The following is a 20,099-nucleotide window of genomic DNA, read 5'->3' as shown; positions in this document are numbered from 1 at the left end:
TACGAAGAAAAAAACAATTATAATGGATGTCTAACTCGAATTTTTCATTCGCACCCATAACCAAATTTCTATAATATTCAATAAGATCCTATCAATGTTAGAATCTTAAGAAGAAGAAAAATCATGATAAACATATGACAGTTCTTACAATCTGTTTTTGTATATGCACATCAAAGTTTAAAGTACAACATAATCATTAAAAAACACCACTATTTTGGAATGTGAAATATCATCTATAACACAAATTGTATCTCTAAAACTAATTACATGGATAGTCGTGCAAAAGAATAATCATCACTTAGAAACTAATAAAATTCATTCATACTAATCAAAGTGTTTAATCCAATTTCTTCTGAGTTCACACCGTATGTTGATTCTTCCATTAGATTCGTCGTTTGAGATCCACTTCTGCAACAATTAAAGATTAGGTGAATAAAGATCAAGATAAATTGAACATCGGAAAAATAGAGAGAAGTTCGCTTAATTGTTTTTCCAATTGAAAAAATATCAAAAATCAAACCATTTTTAGGAATTAGATCTATGAAAAAAATGAATAAAATGAAAGAGTGATGAAGTTTTTCAAAATTTTATCATAAATCTCGAAATTGTGTGAAAATGTTGAAACTAAAAAACAAAATTTATAGCAAAAAGATGTGAAATTTGTGAGTTGTAACTCAAAACGTTTTGAAAATTGTGGGTCTCAAACACAATATCTATAGTCAACATGTATTAAGCAATCAAAAAAATTATTCCTTTAATTTATGGATGTTGTAATTGAAAATAAAATGATACAATAATTTTCAAAAAAAAATTATGATTATAATTATAAAGAAATTTATAGTCAACATGTATTATTTGACATTAAAATATTTAATTTTAAATTTTTGATTTTAAATTTGATTTTAAATATTGGAATTAGAATTGAATTTGAATTTGAACATTAAATACAAATTTGTGAGGATGATTATGGTGAGAGCATAAAATAAAGGGACACATATCAACACCAAAATAATAGAAAATCATTTCCATAACGGGACTTGAAAAAAGGTCTCAAACTTATATAATATAGATAAAGATAAAGATAAAGATTAAAACCTCAAATTAGATGTAATTCATCAATACCCATTTGAAGACATGTTTTCTCATTAAAAATAGGAAAATTATTGCTTACCCGTCAATAAAAGGTGGGTAACACTACCCATTCTTTATATATTATTAATAAAAATAATAGAAAGTATAAATAAATACTTTGATTGGTGTCAACTTAGGGTTGTGTTACCCACATTTTATTAATGGGTAAGGAAGTTGTCACCAACAAAACATATTTTCTCAATTATTAAGAACGGGGGATTAAATAGTTTGCTAAAAATTTCCAAAGCATTATCCGTCCATTCACTGAACATGTAATACATAAATAAAAACTATTTAATATCATGTAATCTATCAATACCCATTTAAATTTGTTTATTATAAACATGATTCGAATTTTTTAAGTATGGGAGATTAACCAAACATGTATATTTGAATAATGATCTAAAATTAAAAATCAACAACATGATTCGATCAATATGCTCCAAAATTCATTATGTAAATGAGAGATATCGGAAACGATTTCGTCATATTTGATTGATGTAAAAAAAATTAAAAAAACAAATTATCGATTACATAATAATAAATTTAGAAACATAAAAAAAGTGAATAAGTCATACAACCTATTATCCATTAAAACCATTTTCAATGAATAGGTTAGTTTGTCCTTGTTCATGTCTCTCATAAACCACATCTGAACGACTCGAACCCTAATATTACAATTTTTTTTCGAAGGGGAAATATCAGAGATGAAATCATTTCCGGTGTCATGGGAATTGTTAAGAGCAAAAAAGAAAGACAATAGAAAGAAAAGAAAAAAAAACTACACAGAGAAAAGGGGAGTCGAGATTGTGGTGTGAAAAAATTGTGAAGTCAAAAGTCTAACTTATAGTATTTTCACTGGATAGTTCCGTAAAATAACAAAATTAAATTTGGTATCAAATTAATTAGACTCGGTCTGTGTATATTTTTTTTTTCAGCTGCATTACATTTTCAATTTTTTTTTTTTGGTAGGAACCATCTTTTTCGGGCAAGAAACATAATTTATTGTCAAATTAATTAGACAGGGTCTGTGTATTTGTGTTTTTTTCCAGCTATATCTGTTTCATAATATTAATATTAATAAAATCATATCATTTGACCAACACCCCATCATAGGCTTTCGTTCCCACCTCATCCTATTATGTTTTATTGTTTTAAAGTCACCTATTAATATATATTTGACATGTTTTAACCAAATAAATTTCCCTGAAGAAAAAAAAACCAAATAAATTATCTCTGCTAATCAACCCATGATTTCTAATTATTTTTAGAAAAAAAAATTGATTTGTTTAAAGAAATTTGATTAGCCATTAAGCAAAACGTGTATTTTTTTTTGTTAAAGAGCGTAGTCAACTTTTACAATTTTTCCCCTAAAAAAAAAAAAACTTTTACAATTTTTTAGCAATAAAAACTGAACATTTCCAAGACCCCCAAAAAAAAAAAACTGAACATTTTTGATACGTTTATGATTCTGATTAGCAAGTGAATTAAAAACAATAAATTGAATTGATGTTTTTGATACAATTATGATTTTTTTAAGGACACAAGTTAAGGAGCTTAAAAAAGAAATTAAAAATAAATTTTATATTTTTTTGAAAGAAAATTAAATTTTATATTAAAAGTGTAACTTTTGCAACTTTTAAGAGATTAAATGCACATTTTTTTTTTAAATTAAATTTTATATTAAAAGTATAATTTTTCCATATTTGTTTTGCAATCATTAAAATTAAAAATATTATAATAGCTCACATTATTACTGTGAATATAAAAATGAAACAATTTTACATTTCATTAAATTCTTTCAATATCAATACTTTTAATCAAATCGTATTTTTATTATGAGACATATATCAATTATTTGATCTCTTTGACATTAAAATATTTAAATTTTATTATTTGTTTTATTATAATATCTGAAATTAACTATTTGAATTTAAATTATTTGATTTAAATCTGTATTATTTGAATTCAAAATGTTTGATTTTTAATTTGATATGAATATTTGAATTAGAATTGAATTTGAAAAACTTCCTTTTATTCATAAGCATTAAATACAAATTTGTGAGGTTGAATGTGGTGAGAGTATTTGTGAGGATGAATGTGGTGAGAGTATTTGTAAAAACTTATGAAAATGAATAAGTTAAGAGTGCCACATGTCATATGAATAAGGTTGAGAAAAACATTTCCTTATAAAGCTATGAAATAGGTCCTAAATTTATATTATATAGATTCCTCCATTTCAAATCTTTAATTTTTTTGAATTTTATTTTATAATATAATAATGAGTGTTTTAGAACCATACTCTTGAAGTTTTTTATTCTCTTTGCATTAAAAAGTGAGTAATAATTTGTTAAACAATGAATGATAAAATTAAAAGTATTTTTATATAAGTATACATCAATTAAACGACTAAAAAAATATTAAGCTATATTTGTATTGACCTTGATCATCCTTATCTTGACTATTAATTAGGCAAGAAGTAGCTTGCTTATTTTTAATTTGTTCTGGATTTTGCTCTCAATTATATTGCGTGTTTTCAATTATTTTCTTATAAAAATGAAAGTTTATTTCCTTTCAGAAATTAAAGATTCTCTTTTTGTCCCATGAACTTAGCTTATTTAGTAAAGGATATTGCAAAATATATGCAGGGGTCGGGGTTCGAATCTCAAACACCCCACTTATTTATTTTAAAGTGAATTTCTCCGACCACTAAGCTACTTGACAAAAAAAAATTCTCTTCTTAAGTATACGGGTGTTATCTGGGCAAAAATGAAATAGAGATGGAGATATAAAAAAAAAAACTAATAAGTGAATGAGTGATGAGGACATGTAACGAAAAGAAACCTCTTTCAGATGATCAAATACACCTATACTTGTTTTATTCGTCAATATGCATTTGTATCTGCATCAACTTTGATATTTTCTTTCTTTCTTTTGACTAGTCATCCTTCCATCACTTTCTTGATAATTAGCTTCTGCCATATTTGAATTAATTTTTCAGTAAAAAAATAAATTGATATTTGAATTTCATAGCACGCACTAACTATGAAATGGAAAACCCAATAGACAATTTCGTTCAACGAAGTTGTGATTCATGCCATATATGATTCGGAATTTATTAGTGATCACTAAATTCAAATATTTACTAAACAATTGCAAATTCAACCCACTTTTTGGAGCATCTCTATTGAAAGTTGTTTATGGAGGTATGGAAAATGCTTTGTGTGATCACAACCGCAAATTCAAATCATTTTAACACACACAAAAATGTGTATTATATACTAATTTCAAGCGGCGTCTAAAATATAAACCGGCCCAAAAATGGACCTCACTTATTTTAGTAAATAAATAAACTGGCCTAAAATATTCTATTTATTCTCTTGTAATTATTTTTAACTAAAAATAGTAAAGATTTTTGGACATTTTTAAAGATCCATATTAGATTGACACATGATAATAGTAATTATACTAATGATAATAACAAAATTGATTTGTCAAAGATTAGAAGTGAAGGCTGGAGTAGCCGAGTAGGTGCGATGCGGTTGAAAATGTGATTTATCTACAAAGACACTCCAACACTCAAGATAATGTGATTTTTCACGAGCTTTGAGTTTCTCTCTCATTACTAGAGTGTGTGTCTTTTTTTATAGTCGGTTGCTCCTCTTATATGTTGTTGAGAGCGTCAAGTAAGCATGGTGGTTAGGCGGTTGCACCTTCTACATCGCATAGGTAAGACGACCGTTTGATCGTTGTTTGAGGGCTCAAATTCATTTGGTGCCATATTCTTTGTTTCACTACTCGGTCACTAGTTGAACTCATTCACCTTATTGGACATTTGACACCAAAATTGGACCGCTTGGAGAAAAATAATTCTTTCTTTCTACCTTTTTCCTATTTGTGGCGCCTAATAACTTAGATTTGTAGTCGTGATCATGCAAAAATTGATAGTTGCTTATATATATGTTTTTCAATAATAAACAGCTACCTTTTTTAGAACTTAACATGTGATCTAAATACGACTAATTTAGAGGATATGTTTCATCATCAGCTATCGAGGTTTAATTGAAATTAGAACAAAACGTTATATAAACCGTCTTAACACAAAAATAATTAGCACATGCAGAAACCAAATCCAAGACTTTAAGGAGTATACTCCGTGATCACAAAAAGAGTATATCATTGTTATTTGCAAGTGATATATATATTGAAACGGAAAATTATATCCGTAAGTCTAACAACTTGATGATGAAAATTTAGATTGGAATGGAAATTGAGTTACATAACATTGAATCATCACGTATTCTCTTTCATGTTTAGATTGTATCTAAATCAAGTGTGGGACTCTTAATTAACACACTCACCTCCTTAAAAACTTAAAAGTGAAGTAGTATACCCTTGGAATGCCATGTCCTGACTCTGCTATGAGTACCATAGAAATAGAAAAAAAGAAAGAATAGAGTTTGAATCAAACCCTTCTATTACCACCAAATTGGGTCAACCAACATTAGTCTACTTCTTCATTCAACTCAACTAAACTTGAACAAATCACATCTCTCAAATAAACTATTTTCTATGCAATTTCTGTTTGACAAATCAGTCACCTCACCACCAACAACCCAAACAACAAACAAAATTAAACGGCCAAACTTAAAATTATACTATATACTTTATAAAATTAATTACAAACAGAAACATTACATTACCCACCATCACACTTCTAAAGTCAGGATCTCCCTTCAAAAGGGTCAGAATCTTCTTATCTTTACATATTAACTTCCCCATACCATACGCACTTATATATAAATGATTCTAAACTCATAATCATATTAATTCATCTATCATAAGGTTCATAATAATAATTCACATAGCTACACATAACAAATAGTTATGTTTCAGTTTTTCAGTTACATAAACTTTTTGTTCTTCTTTATGACCCTCTTTTTGCGACCCTGTTTTCCCGCGAGGATCATACCAGAATCTGTAACTGTAATAACCACCACCCAAAAACACAACGCCACGTGGCATGATTTCTCGCGGTTTCTTCACGCAGAACCAGGCAGCCACGTCAGCGGCATGGCGGAGCTCAAAAAATACTTCAACCGCTTCGGTTACCTCTCTCCGCCACTAACCACGGCGAATTTCACTGACACGTTCGACTCAAGCTTCCAATCCGCCGTTGTACTTTATCAGAAAAACCTCGGTTTACCGATCACCGGAAAACTCGACTCTAATACTATCTCAACGATCGTTTCTCCGAGATGCGGCGTTTCCGATACAGCAGCAACTCATAGAATCCACACCACGCAACACTTTGCTTACTTCAACGGTAAACCACGGTGGCTTCGTGGTTCTCCGATGACTTTAACCTACGCTTTCTCACCTTATAACATGATCGACACGTTGAGTTTATCAGAAATTCAAACGGTTTTCGAACGTGCTTTTGCGCGATGGGCGAAGGTGATTCCGGTGAGTTTCCGGTTAACGGAGAAATATCAATCGGCGGATATTAAGATCGGATTCTACAACGGCGATCATGGTGACGGAGAACCGTTTGACGGAGTATTAGGGGTTTTAGCGCATGCTTTTTCACCACAAAATGGAAGGTTCCATTTAGATGCAGCTGAAAACTGGGCCGTTGATTTTAATCATGATGATTCAAGGGTAGCCGTTGATTTGGAATCAGTTGCAACACACGAGATAGGTCACGTGCTTGGTTTGGGTCATTCGTCTATAAAAGAAGCGGTTATGTACCCGAATTTGAGTCCGAGAAGGAAAAAAGTTGACTTGAAAATTGATGACGTGGAAGGTGTTCAATCTCTCTACGGGTCTAACCCGAATTTCACTTTCAGTTCTTTGTTGCAGTCTGAGAATTCGTTTAATCTTGCGGTTCGGTTAGAAACCGGTTTCTATAAATGGATATTCTATTTGGGTGTTTCCTTGTTGGTATTATTTTTGGGGGGTTGAAGATTGTATTCATTCATATACATGTATTTTCATTCTTTGATCTTTGTATGTATGTAAAAAGAAAGAAAGAATACGAAATGATAGAAAGAAAAAAAGAAGTTGAATCACATGGGCTAAACCCTAATGATTCATAGTTTATATGATATTTTTTAAGATATTTTTCCTCTTTTTTATTTATTATTGTTAGAACATAGAAGAATAGATATTTATTTAATCTGTCAATTTTTTGAATAGAAAGAAGATATAACTTTTGAGGAGGGAAAGGGGAATGCACTTTAAGTGGAGTTTGAGAGTTGAGACAACACTCATAGAAAAAGGCCCACAAAGACATATGGAGAGTGTAATGGGAAACCAATGAAAAAAGATAGGAATTGTTGTTGTTATAAAGGATGGAATAACATTCCTAGAGTATATGCCTAACCCAAATAGTGGAAGGAAGGAACTGAGGTACTCTTTATGCTGAAGTTGTATGTAGTTACGTACCTATCATTTATCAATATCATACCAAGACACCTTTCTCCCAAGTTGGTTGCGGACAAATGAAACTGATTCGTTCTTTGTCCAAAGTGTGGTCCAAAGCTGTTTCATATTCATAATAGACAATTTGGCAGCAGTCGTTGTGCTAATTGTTCACTAGGATACGGAACAAAATAGCTAGAACCACACTCAAGAGAGGTATTAAATATTGAAGTAGTATATGTCAATTCTATGATGTGCAAATAAGATAAATCCTGCATCATACACAAATTAACTTCTACTATTGGATAAGTAGTAAATCACACTATTTGATTGAACGAGATATGATAAACTTATTGATCAAATAATTAAAAACACAGTTGTTCATAGACTCCTTAATATGTGATGGTGCCTCCAACAAAAGGCCACATAAATCATAAACTAATATTGCCAAATAAGAAGCTATTGCAGATTCCATTATTTCTTTCCATCGCAATTTCTAAAATAAGCATGCAACACTACCGTGTTGGTGCTGGTTTACATGTATTTGTGATAACAATCATGAGCTGGTATGATTCGGAGTTCGGACAGATGGGACATATCCGGAAGCACAAAGCAAGTGATGTGTATAGAGTTGAAAGTTGATTTGATAATTATTGGAACATGATAATAAATGCTTGCTGTTTTGAAGGTGGGACCTTTTTGTCTGACCTCTTAAAGTGTAGGATAATACTATATATACCACACTTGTGTATAACCATTAGTTTAGCAGTATATTATGATACGAGAATAAGTACAAATGCTACATAAGCGCATTTTATAAACCATAGATAATAAGCACAAGGTTTTATACTCAAGCATGTTACCAGTTGAGTCTTTGTTTTTTTGTTTTGTTTTTGTTTCTGTGTAGATTGATCTTTCAGTTCCAGAGTCACCTATTAGAAGAACCTGAAGAATGCATTCTAACTTTTGTAAGGTTGGATAAGATGCTATATTCATTGATTCTTTCCATATTCCTTTTAATCATGAAACTCTCAGAAATTCAAAGTATTTAGTTTGATGCTTTTTTACTCTGTTAACATTCATATCAAGGAATTGAACCTATAAAAAATTTCTTGAGTTTTCTGACTTAATCGAGCCTATTGAGTTAGGCGAGACCACCTTGGCTAATTCTTACGGTTTTTTGTAATCAGAACTATACTTTGGGACGTTGCTAACTGTTGTTCAGTAAGCTGGAAGAAAGCAAATAAGTATTTAGGATCAGCCACATGCTTCTATACGGTAATTTCATATGGGACAAAGTTATCTATTTACTTCTATCCAGCTAGAACCTGCTTCTTTCCTAACCCTTTTCTTACTCATGAGACTCCTAATTACATTAACATCTTCCCATCTTCCAAAAGATGCATACATATTAGACAACATCACATAGACATAATCTTCATCCCTCTCCAGTCCAATCACCTTAGCAGCTGCAATCTCTGCTACATGTAAATCTTCCTGAGTTCCACAAGCAGCAAGCAAAGACCTCCAAACCACTCCACATGACTCAAAACCTAGTTCATGTATCATCTTTTGTGCTCTCGACAACTCTCCTTTTTGCCCCATGAGCCGTATCATTGAACAACAATGCTTAATGGACGGTGCAATCCCATATTCATTAATCATAGCATCAAAATACTGAATACCCATCTCAAATGGTATTTGGCTATGTGAACATGCTGATATAACATTAAGAAATGTGATACCGTCAGGTTTTGTATCTCTTTCCATTTTCAGCAACTCGAATAGGCTAATAGCTTGTGCAGAATCACCGTTGCGAGCATACCCATATATCATTGCATTCCAGCTTACCAAATTCCTATTAGAAAGCACGTTGAATATTGATTCGGCATCGTTCACCTGCCCACATTTTGAGTACATGTCGATCAGGGAACTCCCTACAACGATCGACGAATCTAAACCATACTTTATTGTACAACAATGAATCAGCATCCCCCATGTTAACGCTGACAGACTAGCAATTCCGTTTAGAATTATTGAAAATGTGAACTCGTCTATCTGCAAGTTTTTCAAATGCATTTTCCCGAACATTTCCAAAGCTTCGGGAACTCGACTCCTATTAACAAATCCAGTAATTACGGAGTTCCAAGATGATGAATTTGGACACGGCATAGTTGACAAAATCCGAACAGCGTCTTCTATCTTCCCAGCTTGAGCAATACCATTTATCAGCCCATTATAAGAAACAACATCAGGGTTAGGCATGAGTTGCAAAAACTTGAAACCAAGTCCAATGTTTCCATTGTTTGCACATGCGGCTATAACTGAATTCCAAGAAATAACATCCTTGTCAGCTATATCAGAGAATATCCGAACAGCACGTTCAACAGATCCGCATTTGCCATACATATCAATCAAGCAGTTAGCAACAACAGTATTATTATCCATTCCTAATTTCACTGTCTTGGAATGAATTGAACTACCAAGTTTCAACAGACTCAGTTGGGCACAAGCAACCATAGCAGACGTGAAAGAGAACGCGTCGGCACAAATTTGAGATCTTTCTAGCTTTGTAAAAAGAGACAATGCTTTTTTAAACTGGCCAGCATGGACATAACCAGAAATCAAAGTGTTCCAAGAAACGACATTTGGTTGAGGAATTTCAACAAACAGATTGTGGGCATGAGTGAAAAGGTGCATTTTGACATAGAATTTGATGAGGGTAGTGGAGACATAAATATTTGCATGAAAATAACCAGAACGTATTGCATAACTGTGGATTTGTTGTCCGAATTTGTGGAAACAAAGGTCAGTTGCAGTTCGAATGAGGTCAACAAGAGCCAAGGCATTTTTAGTCATATTTATGCCAACATTTAGAGCATAATGCTAGTGATTCTATATCTTGAAAATCTTTGATATAGTCTTAAAATTTAGATTGAGTCTAACTCAGTCCTACAAGTCATATGATGAGTCTAACTTGACTGTATGTTTCTTTTTTCGTTGACATAACATCAAACATACATGCACATTGAAGTTCTATTTGGTAGCTTCAATGGATTCCCTATGGAAGTGCATGAGGATGCGATATTAAAGATTTCATTGTAGATTCAACAAGTGCTTAATAAAAAAAATTAAGGGTTAATATGTGTTTAATTCTGTAACTTGGACGAGTTCTGATTTACCTCCCGTAAAAAAAAAAAAGTTTAGATTTTAATCCTATAATATGAAGATTTTCCACAAAACACCCATGATCCCATCCAGACGCTGACATGGCACGCCACTGTGTGATTATTTTCAAACCTAACATGTGTGTAATGGACATTGACGTGGCATGCACCGTGTAATTATTATAACTTTTATATTTTTAAAACCTGAAAATTCAAAAATTTAAAAATATGAAGAAAAAAAACTAAAAAATTTGGATTTTTTTTCGAAAAATAAAAAAATTCAGAAAAAAATTAATATTTTTTACCAAAACATTCAAAAATTAGCTTATATTAATTTTTTCAAATGTTTCAAAATATAGTAAGTTTAGGAATTTTTTTATTTTATATATAACTTTTTGGGAAATATATATATAAAGAAAACAACCCCTTTCAGCACTTTTGGACTGGCTGTTTCTTTTTAAAAATGCCCTCAATTTTCAATATAAATAACACATTTAACAAATAGATAAGAATAAATTTAAATATTAAAAAAAAACTGTAACACATCGTAAAAATCGAACAAAATCTGAATTTTCCAAAATTTTTAAATAAATTTGTATCCAGATTTTTAAAAATAATAATATTTTCCAGATTTTTTTTGCTGAGAAATTTTAAAAAACTTTGTTTTTGAAAATAATTTGAATTTTTTTTTCGAAATAAAAATTTTGAAATATGTATTTCAAAATTAATTTTAAAAATTTATGGAAAATTAAAATATTTTGAAATATATATTTTTTGTATATAAATTTTGGAATTTTCGAAAAATATATATTAAAAAATTTTGGAAAATATTTTTCGTAAAAAAAAAATCCTGAATTTTTTTTAACTTTTACAAATATTTTAATTTTTAAAAAAAATTAATTATACAGTCAGTACGCCACATAATCAGATATGCATAGTCAACATGCCACTCAGCTCGCCACGTCAGCAATTCTGCACAGTCACATGGGTCATGGGCTAAAATCAAAGAATCTTATTTTACAGGGTTCGAATCTAAACTTTTTTTTTTACAGGGGGTAAACCGGAACTCGCCCAAATTACAGGGGGGTAAACACATATTAACCCAAAAATTAATGAGCTTAGCGGCACAATTTATACACGTTAAAGGTGAGTTTGGTTCGAAGAGAATGAAAGGGGGAGACAAATGATTATTTTAAGAGTTTAGACACACGATGGTTTATGTAGATTCAAATCTACAATTTAACATATCAAATATCTTTACAACCATTTATCATATGAGGTGCACTTAGGGACTAAACTTATTAACATATATTGCTCACATAAATGACTAGCAGCTCATGGTGGAGAGTATGAGATTTTATTGTGAATTGAAAATTCTAAAAATATTAGAAAAATCTAATATATTTTGTAATTTTGTAGAATTTTTGTCAAATAAAGTGTTAAGAGTCCCATATCGGATAGAACATGACCTGATAATGTGTTTATAAGTGAGGACAATCCTCACCTCACAAGTTAATTTTGTGGGGTTATGTTAGGCTCAATTAAGATTTCTAAGATAAAGTAGGTTATATATATGTTCTACGTGGTCTTTTATATTTCAAATTTATCATTTTAATTGTGGCCAAGTCCATTAAGTCCATGTAGATGTGGTGGAATTGTTGCAGTGTCACCAAGGTACAAGAAGAGGTGCATGGTACGCATTTTTTGAATTCATATCGTTCATTGCATTTAATAATGTTTTAGAAAAATTATATGTCCAAATTCATCAGCATAATAAAAAACGAGAGTGATAAACCTTCTCTATTTTTAAGGAACACAATCTAGAATTAGATAAGACAATCATTCCAACGTTAACCAATTACCTCTCCTTAAATATAGGAAAAATAAATATCAAAACAAGTCATAGAGAGAGGTTGGTAGAAAATGCAAATAAACGTCATAATGATTATTATCTGGGCTTCAACATGGAACATAGCTTCCATTTTCTGAAACAAATAAAACCTTATATGAAATTTATTTCTTGATTGATAGGAATTTGAAATAAAGGATAATAGGAGAAAATGGAAAAAAGAGAAAGAAAACAAATTCTAAATTTGATATAATTTGATTAGAAGAAAGAAAAGATGGGGGTGGTGGAAGATGTGACATTAATTGGAGGGTTAATAGGAGTTCAATTTATCTATGCAGGAAATGCTGAGATAATGAGTTATTCAATGTCATTAGGAATTAGTCCTCTTACCATTGTCATTTTAACTTCCATTGCTACATTCCTTATTCTTTTACCTGCTGCATTTTGTTTTGAAAGGTAGGTCCTCTTTCTAAATATAAAAATGTGAATTTTGTTTTTCTCTTTATTTTATTGGGATGGAATTTTTTAAGATTAATTTGATCATATCATGTGTCTATTTTGTAGGAGTAAGTGGCCTAAGAATTGGAGTTTAAAGTTTATTATGCAGATATGGTTTCTTTCATTTGGAGGGTAAGGTATCTTGTAGCTTAATCTTAATTTCCTACTTTTTTTTTCCATAAGCATTGGTGTGAAAGTCAGCTTCTATTTTCAAAATCTCAAGTTTTGGGTTCATTCTCTAAAATATTTAGCTTAAGTTTATATTGGTAACGAATTTGATAAAATTACGGTGATACCGTCAAAGTGTAGTTTTTGTTAAAATTACGATGACCTGATTCTTCTAATTTTTAAAATAAGTACAAAGATGTTGATTTAAAATTATCTTGGCCATTGTGATGCAGATTAGCTTTTCAGTCTTTATTCCTGAAGGGAATCAATCTAACTTCACCAGCAATGGGAACTGCTATGCCAAACCTTGCCCCAGGTTTTATCTTCATCATCGCATGGACTTTTGGGTAATTTTATTATATTGGGTTTTGATCATATTTCACCAATGCTATAAACAGCCAAGGAGGAATAAAATGTTATAATTCACATCTAAGCCAAAATTAAGTAACATGCTTAATGTTCTCAAGAAAGACAAAAAAAAAGCCTTTTAACTTAATCCCTTGGTAACTAATTTGAAATTTTTGTATTTACCAGGTTAGAGAAAGTTAACTTGAGCAACAAGTATAGTACATTAAAAATCTTAGGAACATTGCTATGTGTATTAGGAGCTTTCACAATGAGCATAATGCAAAGCATTTCTGCTTCTGCAACCGAGAAAGAGGCTATACTTCCATCGTCATTAGCACCATCAGATTTTCTCTTCGACATGCAAAAGATTATCGGTTGCCTCTATCTAATGACTTCAGTTTTAATATTGTCAAGCAATGTTGTCCTGCAGGTAACTAATTTGTAATGAAACAAGAAAGATGACACATAAAAATATACTTGAATTACTTTATTGTTGCATTTTTAGGCTTTTGCTCTTGGAGATTTTCCTGCACCAATGTCATTAAGCGCGATAACGTCATTGTTTGGGGGATTTATGACTACAGCTGTTCAATTATTTGACAGAGACAATCTTAAAACTGGTTTGCAACTTGTGAGTTATGGAGATCTAATTGGCTTTTCCATTCTGGTAATTTCTACTATTCCTTATCTCACTCGATTGCATTTTGATATTTATATGAACCATCGGTCTACTCTTTGAAATTGTAGTATTTAGCAATTTGGTTAATGAAGTTAACGAAATTTCAAAATGATCACTGAAATTAAAAATATTCGATAACATTAATATTTTTGAATCGGTCGATTTATTTCTTAAATTGTCCTATAATACTAATGCAATCAATACTTTTCAATTTCAAAATTCATAGGCTGGTTCAGTGAGTGGAATAAGCTTAAGCTTCAATGGGTGGGCACTAAAGAAAAGAGGACCAGTATTTGTCTCCATGTTTAGCCCAATTGGAACAATGTGCTCAGTTATTCTCTCTGTCTATACCATTGGAGAAACTATAAATATTGGAAGGTAACTTATAAGATGTGCAAACTACATATATACTAAATTGTATAATATTATAATTAATCAATTTTTAACACTGCATTTAATATTGCAGCATTGGTGGTATGTTCCTTATGTTCAGTGGACTCTACTTAGTTCTTTGGGCCAAAGGGAAAGAAGGATATGCAGATGTTGGAGATTTCTCAGAGAGTGAGTTTGATGCAAGCAAGCCTCTCTTATTATGTTAATGTGTTTGTTTTTCAAATGTGAACGAGTAATAATATGTACAATGTACTAAACATAATTATTATTATGTTTATAATTACACAAGTAATAAATTTTAAAAATCAAATGATTATGGCACATATTCTAAACAATGTAGTTTAGAATGTAATGGTGTGTGTATGTAACAATAACATAATATATATAAAAACACCTATGTTTTCAATTTTTTGCAGAAGATTGAAACAACTGCTACAGTGGTGTATTGTGACAAAGTGCAATCCGAAGAGTACCTGATAAGAGGTAGAATTGAAGTCTTTTGGGTTTGAAGGAACGAAATGTTATGGAACTATAATTTTTTTTTCTTATAAATTTTTTCGGTTAGGTAGATAACTAAATATGATATAGTTTAATTAGATAGAGATGGAGCAAAATCAGCCCTCTAGGTGGTAGGAGATAAATATCATGTAAGATTGTCCAACTAGATATTTTTTGCTGAATAATAATTAAAAAAAAAAAAGCATATGTTATTGTTGCGTGAAGAATGAAGATTATTGTTTTAAACTGTTGTTTCGTCATGACTCTCCTCCAGCGGATCTTCTTCTTCCCCTCCAAAGTGATGCGGCTGGAACTTTCTTTCTGAGAGAATAGCTTTATGTTTCTTCTTTTTCCTGTTTTCTTGTTTGTAACAAAAAAAAAAAGCTGTGGTTTCTTATTTTGTTGAACAAGTCTCTCCTAGTACTGGTCCAACTATAAGGAAGTACAAATATCTACTTTAGGAATAAAACAACTATTTATAAACAAATAGAAAATAATTTTACAATGTTTACTATCATGTTAGGAGAAATAATTTAAATACACCTATCAACAAATTCTAAATTGGAATTGTGTAGTCTTTCAACATTACCCCATCGCACAAAGAATGATGTAGAAGCAGATGATCACGCTTGTCAAACACCAAAATAAATAATTTTATCAAGTATTCTTTGCTATTTCCTTTTTTTAAAATAAAGGGGAAATAAACATTTTTATGTATAAATAAATTATGAACAAGACGCCTATAATCTTTATATATCAATGGCGAAGTCCTTTATCTTTGACAGACAGCCTCCTATCAAAACATTAACTCTTTTGTCTGCGTCTTGCTTTTGCAACTCTGCCTCGTTGCTTCGTTGGCTTCACCCTGTAGTCAATGGGTTTGTTGATCATGTCGATCTCACTTTTTTGCAGCACTCTTCCACTACCCCCATTTGCTTCCCAGGTCCCATTCTAACTTATTCACCTCTTGTTGTTTTGAACTTGAATGGGAATGGGGTCTTAATGATATACCATGTTGATAAATATCTTACTCATTTGCCCAAACTTAAAAAACTCCACATGACAAAGGTTCGTTTTCGAAAGCTTAAATATCTTATTAAGATTCTCTCTGTATGTCCATTTCTCGAGGATTTACTCATAAAAAATGTCAGCACCCATGATGATAATGATACTCTTGATGCTCTTGCTAAACAAACAGACGAGTTATTAGAACCCTTCCCCAATTTGCTCAAATCCCACATTTCTGACTCTTCTTCTATTTCTTATTTTTTTCCCTTGAAATTGTTTTACAATGTGGAGTTTCTACGCGCACAAGTAGCGGTACGAAAACCCTTGAAATTGTTTAACTATGTCGCGCCAGTACAGACAACTCAGTTTTTCAATTTAACTCATGTGGAGCTTAGCTTTGAGAAAGAGGATGAGGAATATTATTGTCGTTGGGATTGGTTGAAGAAGTTCATCCGCGCCTGCCCCTCTCTTCAAAGTATTGTAATTCATAAGGTTTGTTAACTTTATCATATTAGCAACAACTTTTGTTTTATCTTTGCAACAGTTATTTCTTTATGTAATTTTTGTTTGGTTTATTGTTGTCAGATCGGAGGAGGAGGCTATGGATCAAGCGTTGATGATCATAATTCATTGCATCCACAATTTGTCCCCAACTGCAATGTCTTTGATAACTGCAACAAGTCTTCTTTTTTAGAAATTTTGGAGGCAAGGAAAGTGAGCTTTGCAGAAATAAGCAGCTCCAAATGATCAAAGAATTACACTTGTGTCTAGAACTGGAAATCCGAACAAGAGCTATTTGTTGCAGTCAGAGTTTCTGCTGCTTTTATTGGTTTTAGCATGCTACTAGAAAATTACTACACCTTTTTATCTTAATCTTAACTATAGTTATTTTTATCTTATTGGTTTTAGCATGCTCAGAGTTTCTGTTGCTGAATGGTTCTAGCATGCTACTAGAAAAAAAAGATTACTACACCTTTTTATCTTAATCTTAACTATAGTTATTTTCTTTGCAAAGAGTTGCATGTTGCACATTGCTCTTTCCATGTTCGCGATCACGCTTTTCTAACTTATTCTTTTGCTTAAATAAAACAAAACTCTCTCTCACCATTTATGTGTAGTATTATTCTCACTACTGCTATGGCAAACAAAATATTTGCAGCAGTGTTGACCGTGCTGTTAGTAGCAGCAGTATCACACTTTCTTAATTCTGCGTCACTAAAAAAAAAATTATTCAGTGTTAGTTAAAGTTTAATTTGATTTAGTCTAACTTTTTTCCTGTCATTTTTACTTAAGTAAATAACTAAAATTTTCTAAATAAATGCATATAGCTACTGCTCATCAATACACTATTAATCTTTATAAAAAATATATACACTAATAATAGATAGACAGAAAAAATCAACAAAAGTTGATTCACTCGCAAGTTTGTAAGTTCAATTTTCCTTATCGATGTAAAAACTTCTCTGGTGGGTGATTTGTAAGTATCTACATGTTTTATCTAAGTCTTATGTTCAACCCCGACCCTGATGAGACACCAAAATGTAAGAACTTTAAAGACACCATATAAAATACACATAAAGTAAATGTTAATTCGATAAAAAGAAAAGGAAAAAAATTATTAAATTGACAATCATATAAAAACAGTGTAAGATAACTTTTAAGTTCTTAGATCCACTATGAACCGGTACTTAAAATTAACGAAAATTTCAACGATGGTCTTCAATACTATTCAAAAATAAAAAATAAAAAACTCATGACATTTCTCGTATTTAACACCAAGACACAGATTTGATTGATGTCTATTTAATACAAACTGCATATTTATTTTATGCTCTTTTAATCAAAATAGTATCAATTAAATCATTTTTCAATTATAAAAATGAAAAAAAGAAAAATCATTAACATCTACTATCAAAAACGACATCTATCATCATTGAATTTTAAACATTTTTTAAATATTAATCAGCTAGAGTGCTTATGAAGGAGATACATATTATAATTCCTCTTCACTATAACTTTTCTAAAAACAAAATAAAAAATAAGTAACAACCTTACTCTATCAAGGAAAAAAACAAAAATCAACCAACATAACTTTTGGGTTGTGGGTCGCATTTGTGGTGGGATTCTTGTGAGCTGCTACTCTTTTTAGTTTCCAAATTCCTCTAAACATATTCTATCACAATAAAAAGCCTTTCTAGTTTTCTACCTTTTTCTCTCTATGCAATGCCAAATGGAGAGGTACAAATGCAAGCTTTGCTCAAGAACATTCATCAATGGTAAAGCATTGGGTGGACACATGAAAGCTCATTTTGCCACCCTCCGTCTTTCTCTTCCAAACCCCCAACCACAAACACAACCTCACCACACTCCTACTAACTTATTCTCATTTTTTTCTTCTTCTGAAAATGAACAAAACCAACAAACAGTAGAACAGAGAGACTCAAATGAAAAGAGTCTAATGTATAGGTTGAGAGAAAATCCCAAAAAAAGTTTCAAACTTTCAGATCCCAAGTTTTATTTCTCAACTACAGAAACTATTGTTCATGACAGAGAGAGTGAAACCGAGTCAAAGAACCCAACTCAAAAAAGAAAACTCACCTTTGGCCAAAACTCAGTACAAAAGAAGCTTAAACAGACTTTAACAAATTCACATTCACCACTAACAGAAGCTGAACCAGAACCTGTTACTTCACTTTTCAACTTTTCCCCTGAAGAAGAAGCTGCTATAACCCTCATGATGCTATCAAGAGATAAATGGAAGATCAATGTTGCTGTCAAAGAAGAAGAACAAGAAGTTTGTGGGAAGTATAAAAGTCACAAAAGCATTTGTCTTCAAAATGAAACAAATCTTGCTTTAACTAGTAGTAGTGATCATAAAATATTCCAATGTGTGTTTTGTCCTAAGGTTTTTGGTTCTTATCAAGCATTAGGTGGTCACAAAAAATCTCACCTTTATCCATCTTGGAAGAAGAAGAAGAAGCTATGTTTTTTCGATCTCAACTTGCCACCTTCATCATAAGAAGTTGATCCTAGTGTTCTTTCTGATGCCTAACTAAGCTATAAGTTCTTTTAGGAGTACTAATCCAACTTGGTACATTAGAGTTTACAACACTCACACACATCGCGCTAGACCAGACCACGATGATGGTGTGGTATGGATAATTGGATATCACTATATATTTGAGTAGTTGTTTTCTTACTTTATGACATTTGGGTAAAGTTAGTATATGATTATTATTTTTTTTTTGTTTTAAAGTAGCTAGGTAAAAGCATTTGTATTATCTTTATCAGTAGCATAACTTATGATATATGTTTTCACCAACTGTATAGTATGATGTATGGTGGCATTTAATTTGGCTTCTCTTCATTGTACTTAATTTGGCTTCTCTTCTCTTCTCAAAGTAACTAACCAACTAGAAGCAATATACTTCCTTTGTCACAAGCCTAAAGATATTATCACATACATCAAAATTCATATTATAATTCATTTTATTTAAGCTTGTAACCAAACAAGCACTTACTAGATGCCTTCAAACTTGCAATGCAAAAATGTCTGTGTTGGGGATTTGTTTGTGGACCTGACTGACCGACCATCAAACAGTTTTTTCACGTTTGTAAGGACTGAAATATTCCAATTCCATTTATGTGCTCTGATTTTGTTCCAGCCAGTGTCTTCCCAGCTGCCCTTCCACTTTTTACAAAATTAGTTAAATCCATTTTTTGGCTTCTTTATCATTTCTTTTTATTTCTATCCCACAGTTTCTTCTATTGTTTTCAATTGAATTTTCATAGTTTTGGATCTAGAGCAAACCATGAAATCAATTTTTTTTTAGATAAAATCAGAATTATTTTGCATGATTTGATACCCAAAAAAAGGCGGGTACACGGTATATATAAGGGAAATAACACCATATACACCCTCCGGTCACTAATATAA

The 20,099-nt window shown here is 31.3% G+C and overlaps 4 protein-coding genes and 1 pseudogene across 4 annotated transcripts; 4 read left to right on the top strand and 1 right to left on the bottom strand.

The window, feature by feature from the left end:
- The first annotated feature begins 5,688 nt into the window (after window positions 1-5,688).
- Window positions 5,689-7,252, top strand: LOC11436485 (metalloendoproteinase 1-MMP). Its single transcript, XM_003611267.4, has one exon. The coding sequence runs from the start codon at window positions 6,019-6,021 to the stop codon at window positions 7,093-7,095; it is 1,077 nt and encodes a 358-aa protein (XP_003611315.1). The 5' UTR covers window positions 5,689-6,018; the 3' UTR covers window positions 7,096-7,252.
- A 1,289-nt stretch (window positions 7,253-8,541) lies between these two features.
- LOC11435910 (putative pentatricopeptide repeat-containing protein At5g47460) lies at window positions 8,542-10,658 on the bottom strand. Its single transcript, XM_003611265.4, has one exon. It carries the CDS (start codon window positions 10,411-10,413, stop codon window positions 8,854-8,856), a length of 1,560 nt encoding a protein of 519 aa, XP_003611313.1. The 5' UTR covers window positions 10,414-10,658; the 3' UTR covers window positions 8,542-8,853.
- A 2,186-nt stretch (window positions 10,659-12,844) lies between these two features.
- Window positions 12,845-14,862, top strand: LOC11435909 (WAT1-related protein At5g47470). The gene is made up of 7 exons (XM_003611264.1): window positions 12,845-13,026; window positions 13,135-13,200; window positions 13,470-13,583; window positions 13,771-14,014; window positions 14,090-14,251; window positions 14,490-14,641; window positions 14,730-14,862. The coding sequence occupies exons 1-7, from the start codon at window positions 12,845-12,847 to the stop codon at window positions 14,860-14,862; spliced, it is 1,053 nt and encodes a 350-aa protein (XP_003611312.1).
- A 1,051-nt stretch (window positions 14,863-15,913) lies between these two features.
- Window positions 15,914-16,909, top strand: LOC112421935 (putative FBD-associated F-box protein At3g50710). The gene is made up of 2 exons (XM_024784139.1): window positions 15,914-16,654; window positions 16,748-16,909. Exons 1-2 carry the CDS (start codon window positions 15,914-15,916, stop codon window positions 16,907-16,909), a joined length of 903 nt encoding a protein of 300 aa, XP_024639907.1.
- A 1,365-nt stretch (window positions 16,910-18,274) lies between these two features.
- LOC11430132 (zinc finger protein ZAT9-like) lies at window positions 18,275-19,415 on the top strand (annotated as a pseudogene).
- Window positions 19,416-20,099: the final 684 nt, after the last annotated feature.

Source organism: Medicago truncatula, chromosome 5 (assembly GCF_003473485.1).
Source record: "Medicago truncatula cultivar Jemalong A17 chromosome 5, MtrunA17r5.0-ANR, whole genome shotgun sequence".
NCBI lineage: Eukaryota > Viridiplantae > Streptophyta > Magnoliopsida > Fabales > Fabaceae > Medicago > Medicago truncatula.
This window is presented reverse-complemented; position numbering and strand designations above follow the sequence as displayed.

What these genes read in the sequence shown, in the direction of transcription:
- LOC11435909 (XM_003611264.1), top strand. Translation starts at nt 12,845, where the DNA reads ATGGGGGTGGTGGAAGATGTGACATTAATTGGAGGGTTAATAGGAGTT. An exon ending in CAAGCAATGTTGTCCTGCAG is followed by an intron (nt 14,015 to 14,089) that starts GTAACTAATTTG and finishes TTGCATTTTTAG; the next exon opens with GCTTTTGCTCTTGGAGATTT. An exon ending in TAATTGGCTTTTCCATTCTG is followed by an intron (nt 14,252 to 14,489) that starts GTAATTTCTACT and finishes CAAAATTCATAG; the next exon opens with GCTGGTTCAGTGAGTGGAAT.
- LOC11435910 (XM_003611265.4), bottom strand. Translation starts at nt 10,413, where the DNA reads ATGACTAAAAATGCCTTGGCTCTTGTTGACCTCATTCGAACTGCAACT.
- LOC112421935 (XM_024784139.1), top strand. Translation starts at nt 15,914, where the DNA reads ATGGCGAAGTCCTTTATCTTTGACAGACAGCCTCCTATCAAAACATTA. An exon ending in AAAGTATTGTAATTCATAAG is followed by an intron (nt 16,655 to 16,747) that starts GTTTGTTAACTT and finishes TATTGTTGTCAG; the next exon opens with ATCGGAGGAGGAGGCTATGG.
- LOC11436485 (XM_003611267.4), top strand. Translation starts at nt 6,019, where the DNA reads ATGTTTCAGTTTTTCAGTTACATAAACTTTTTGTTCTTCTTTATGACC.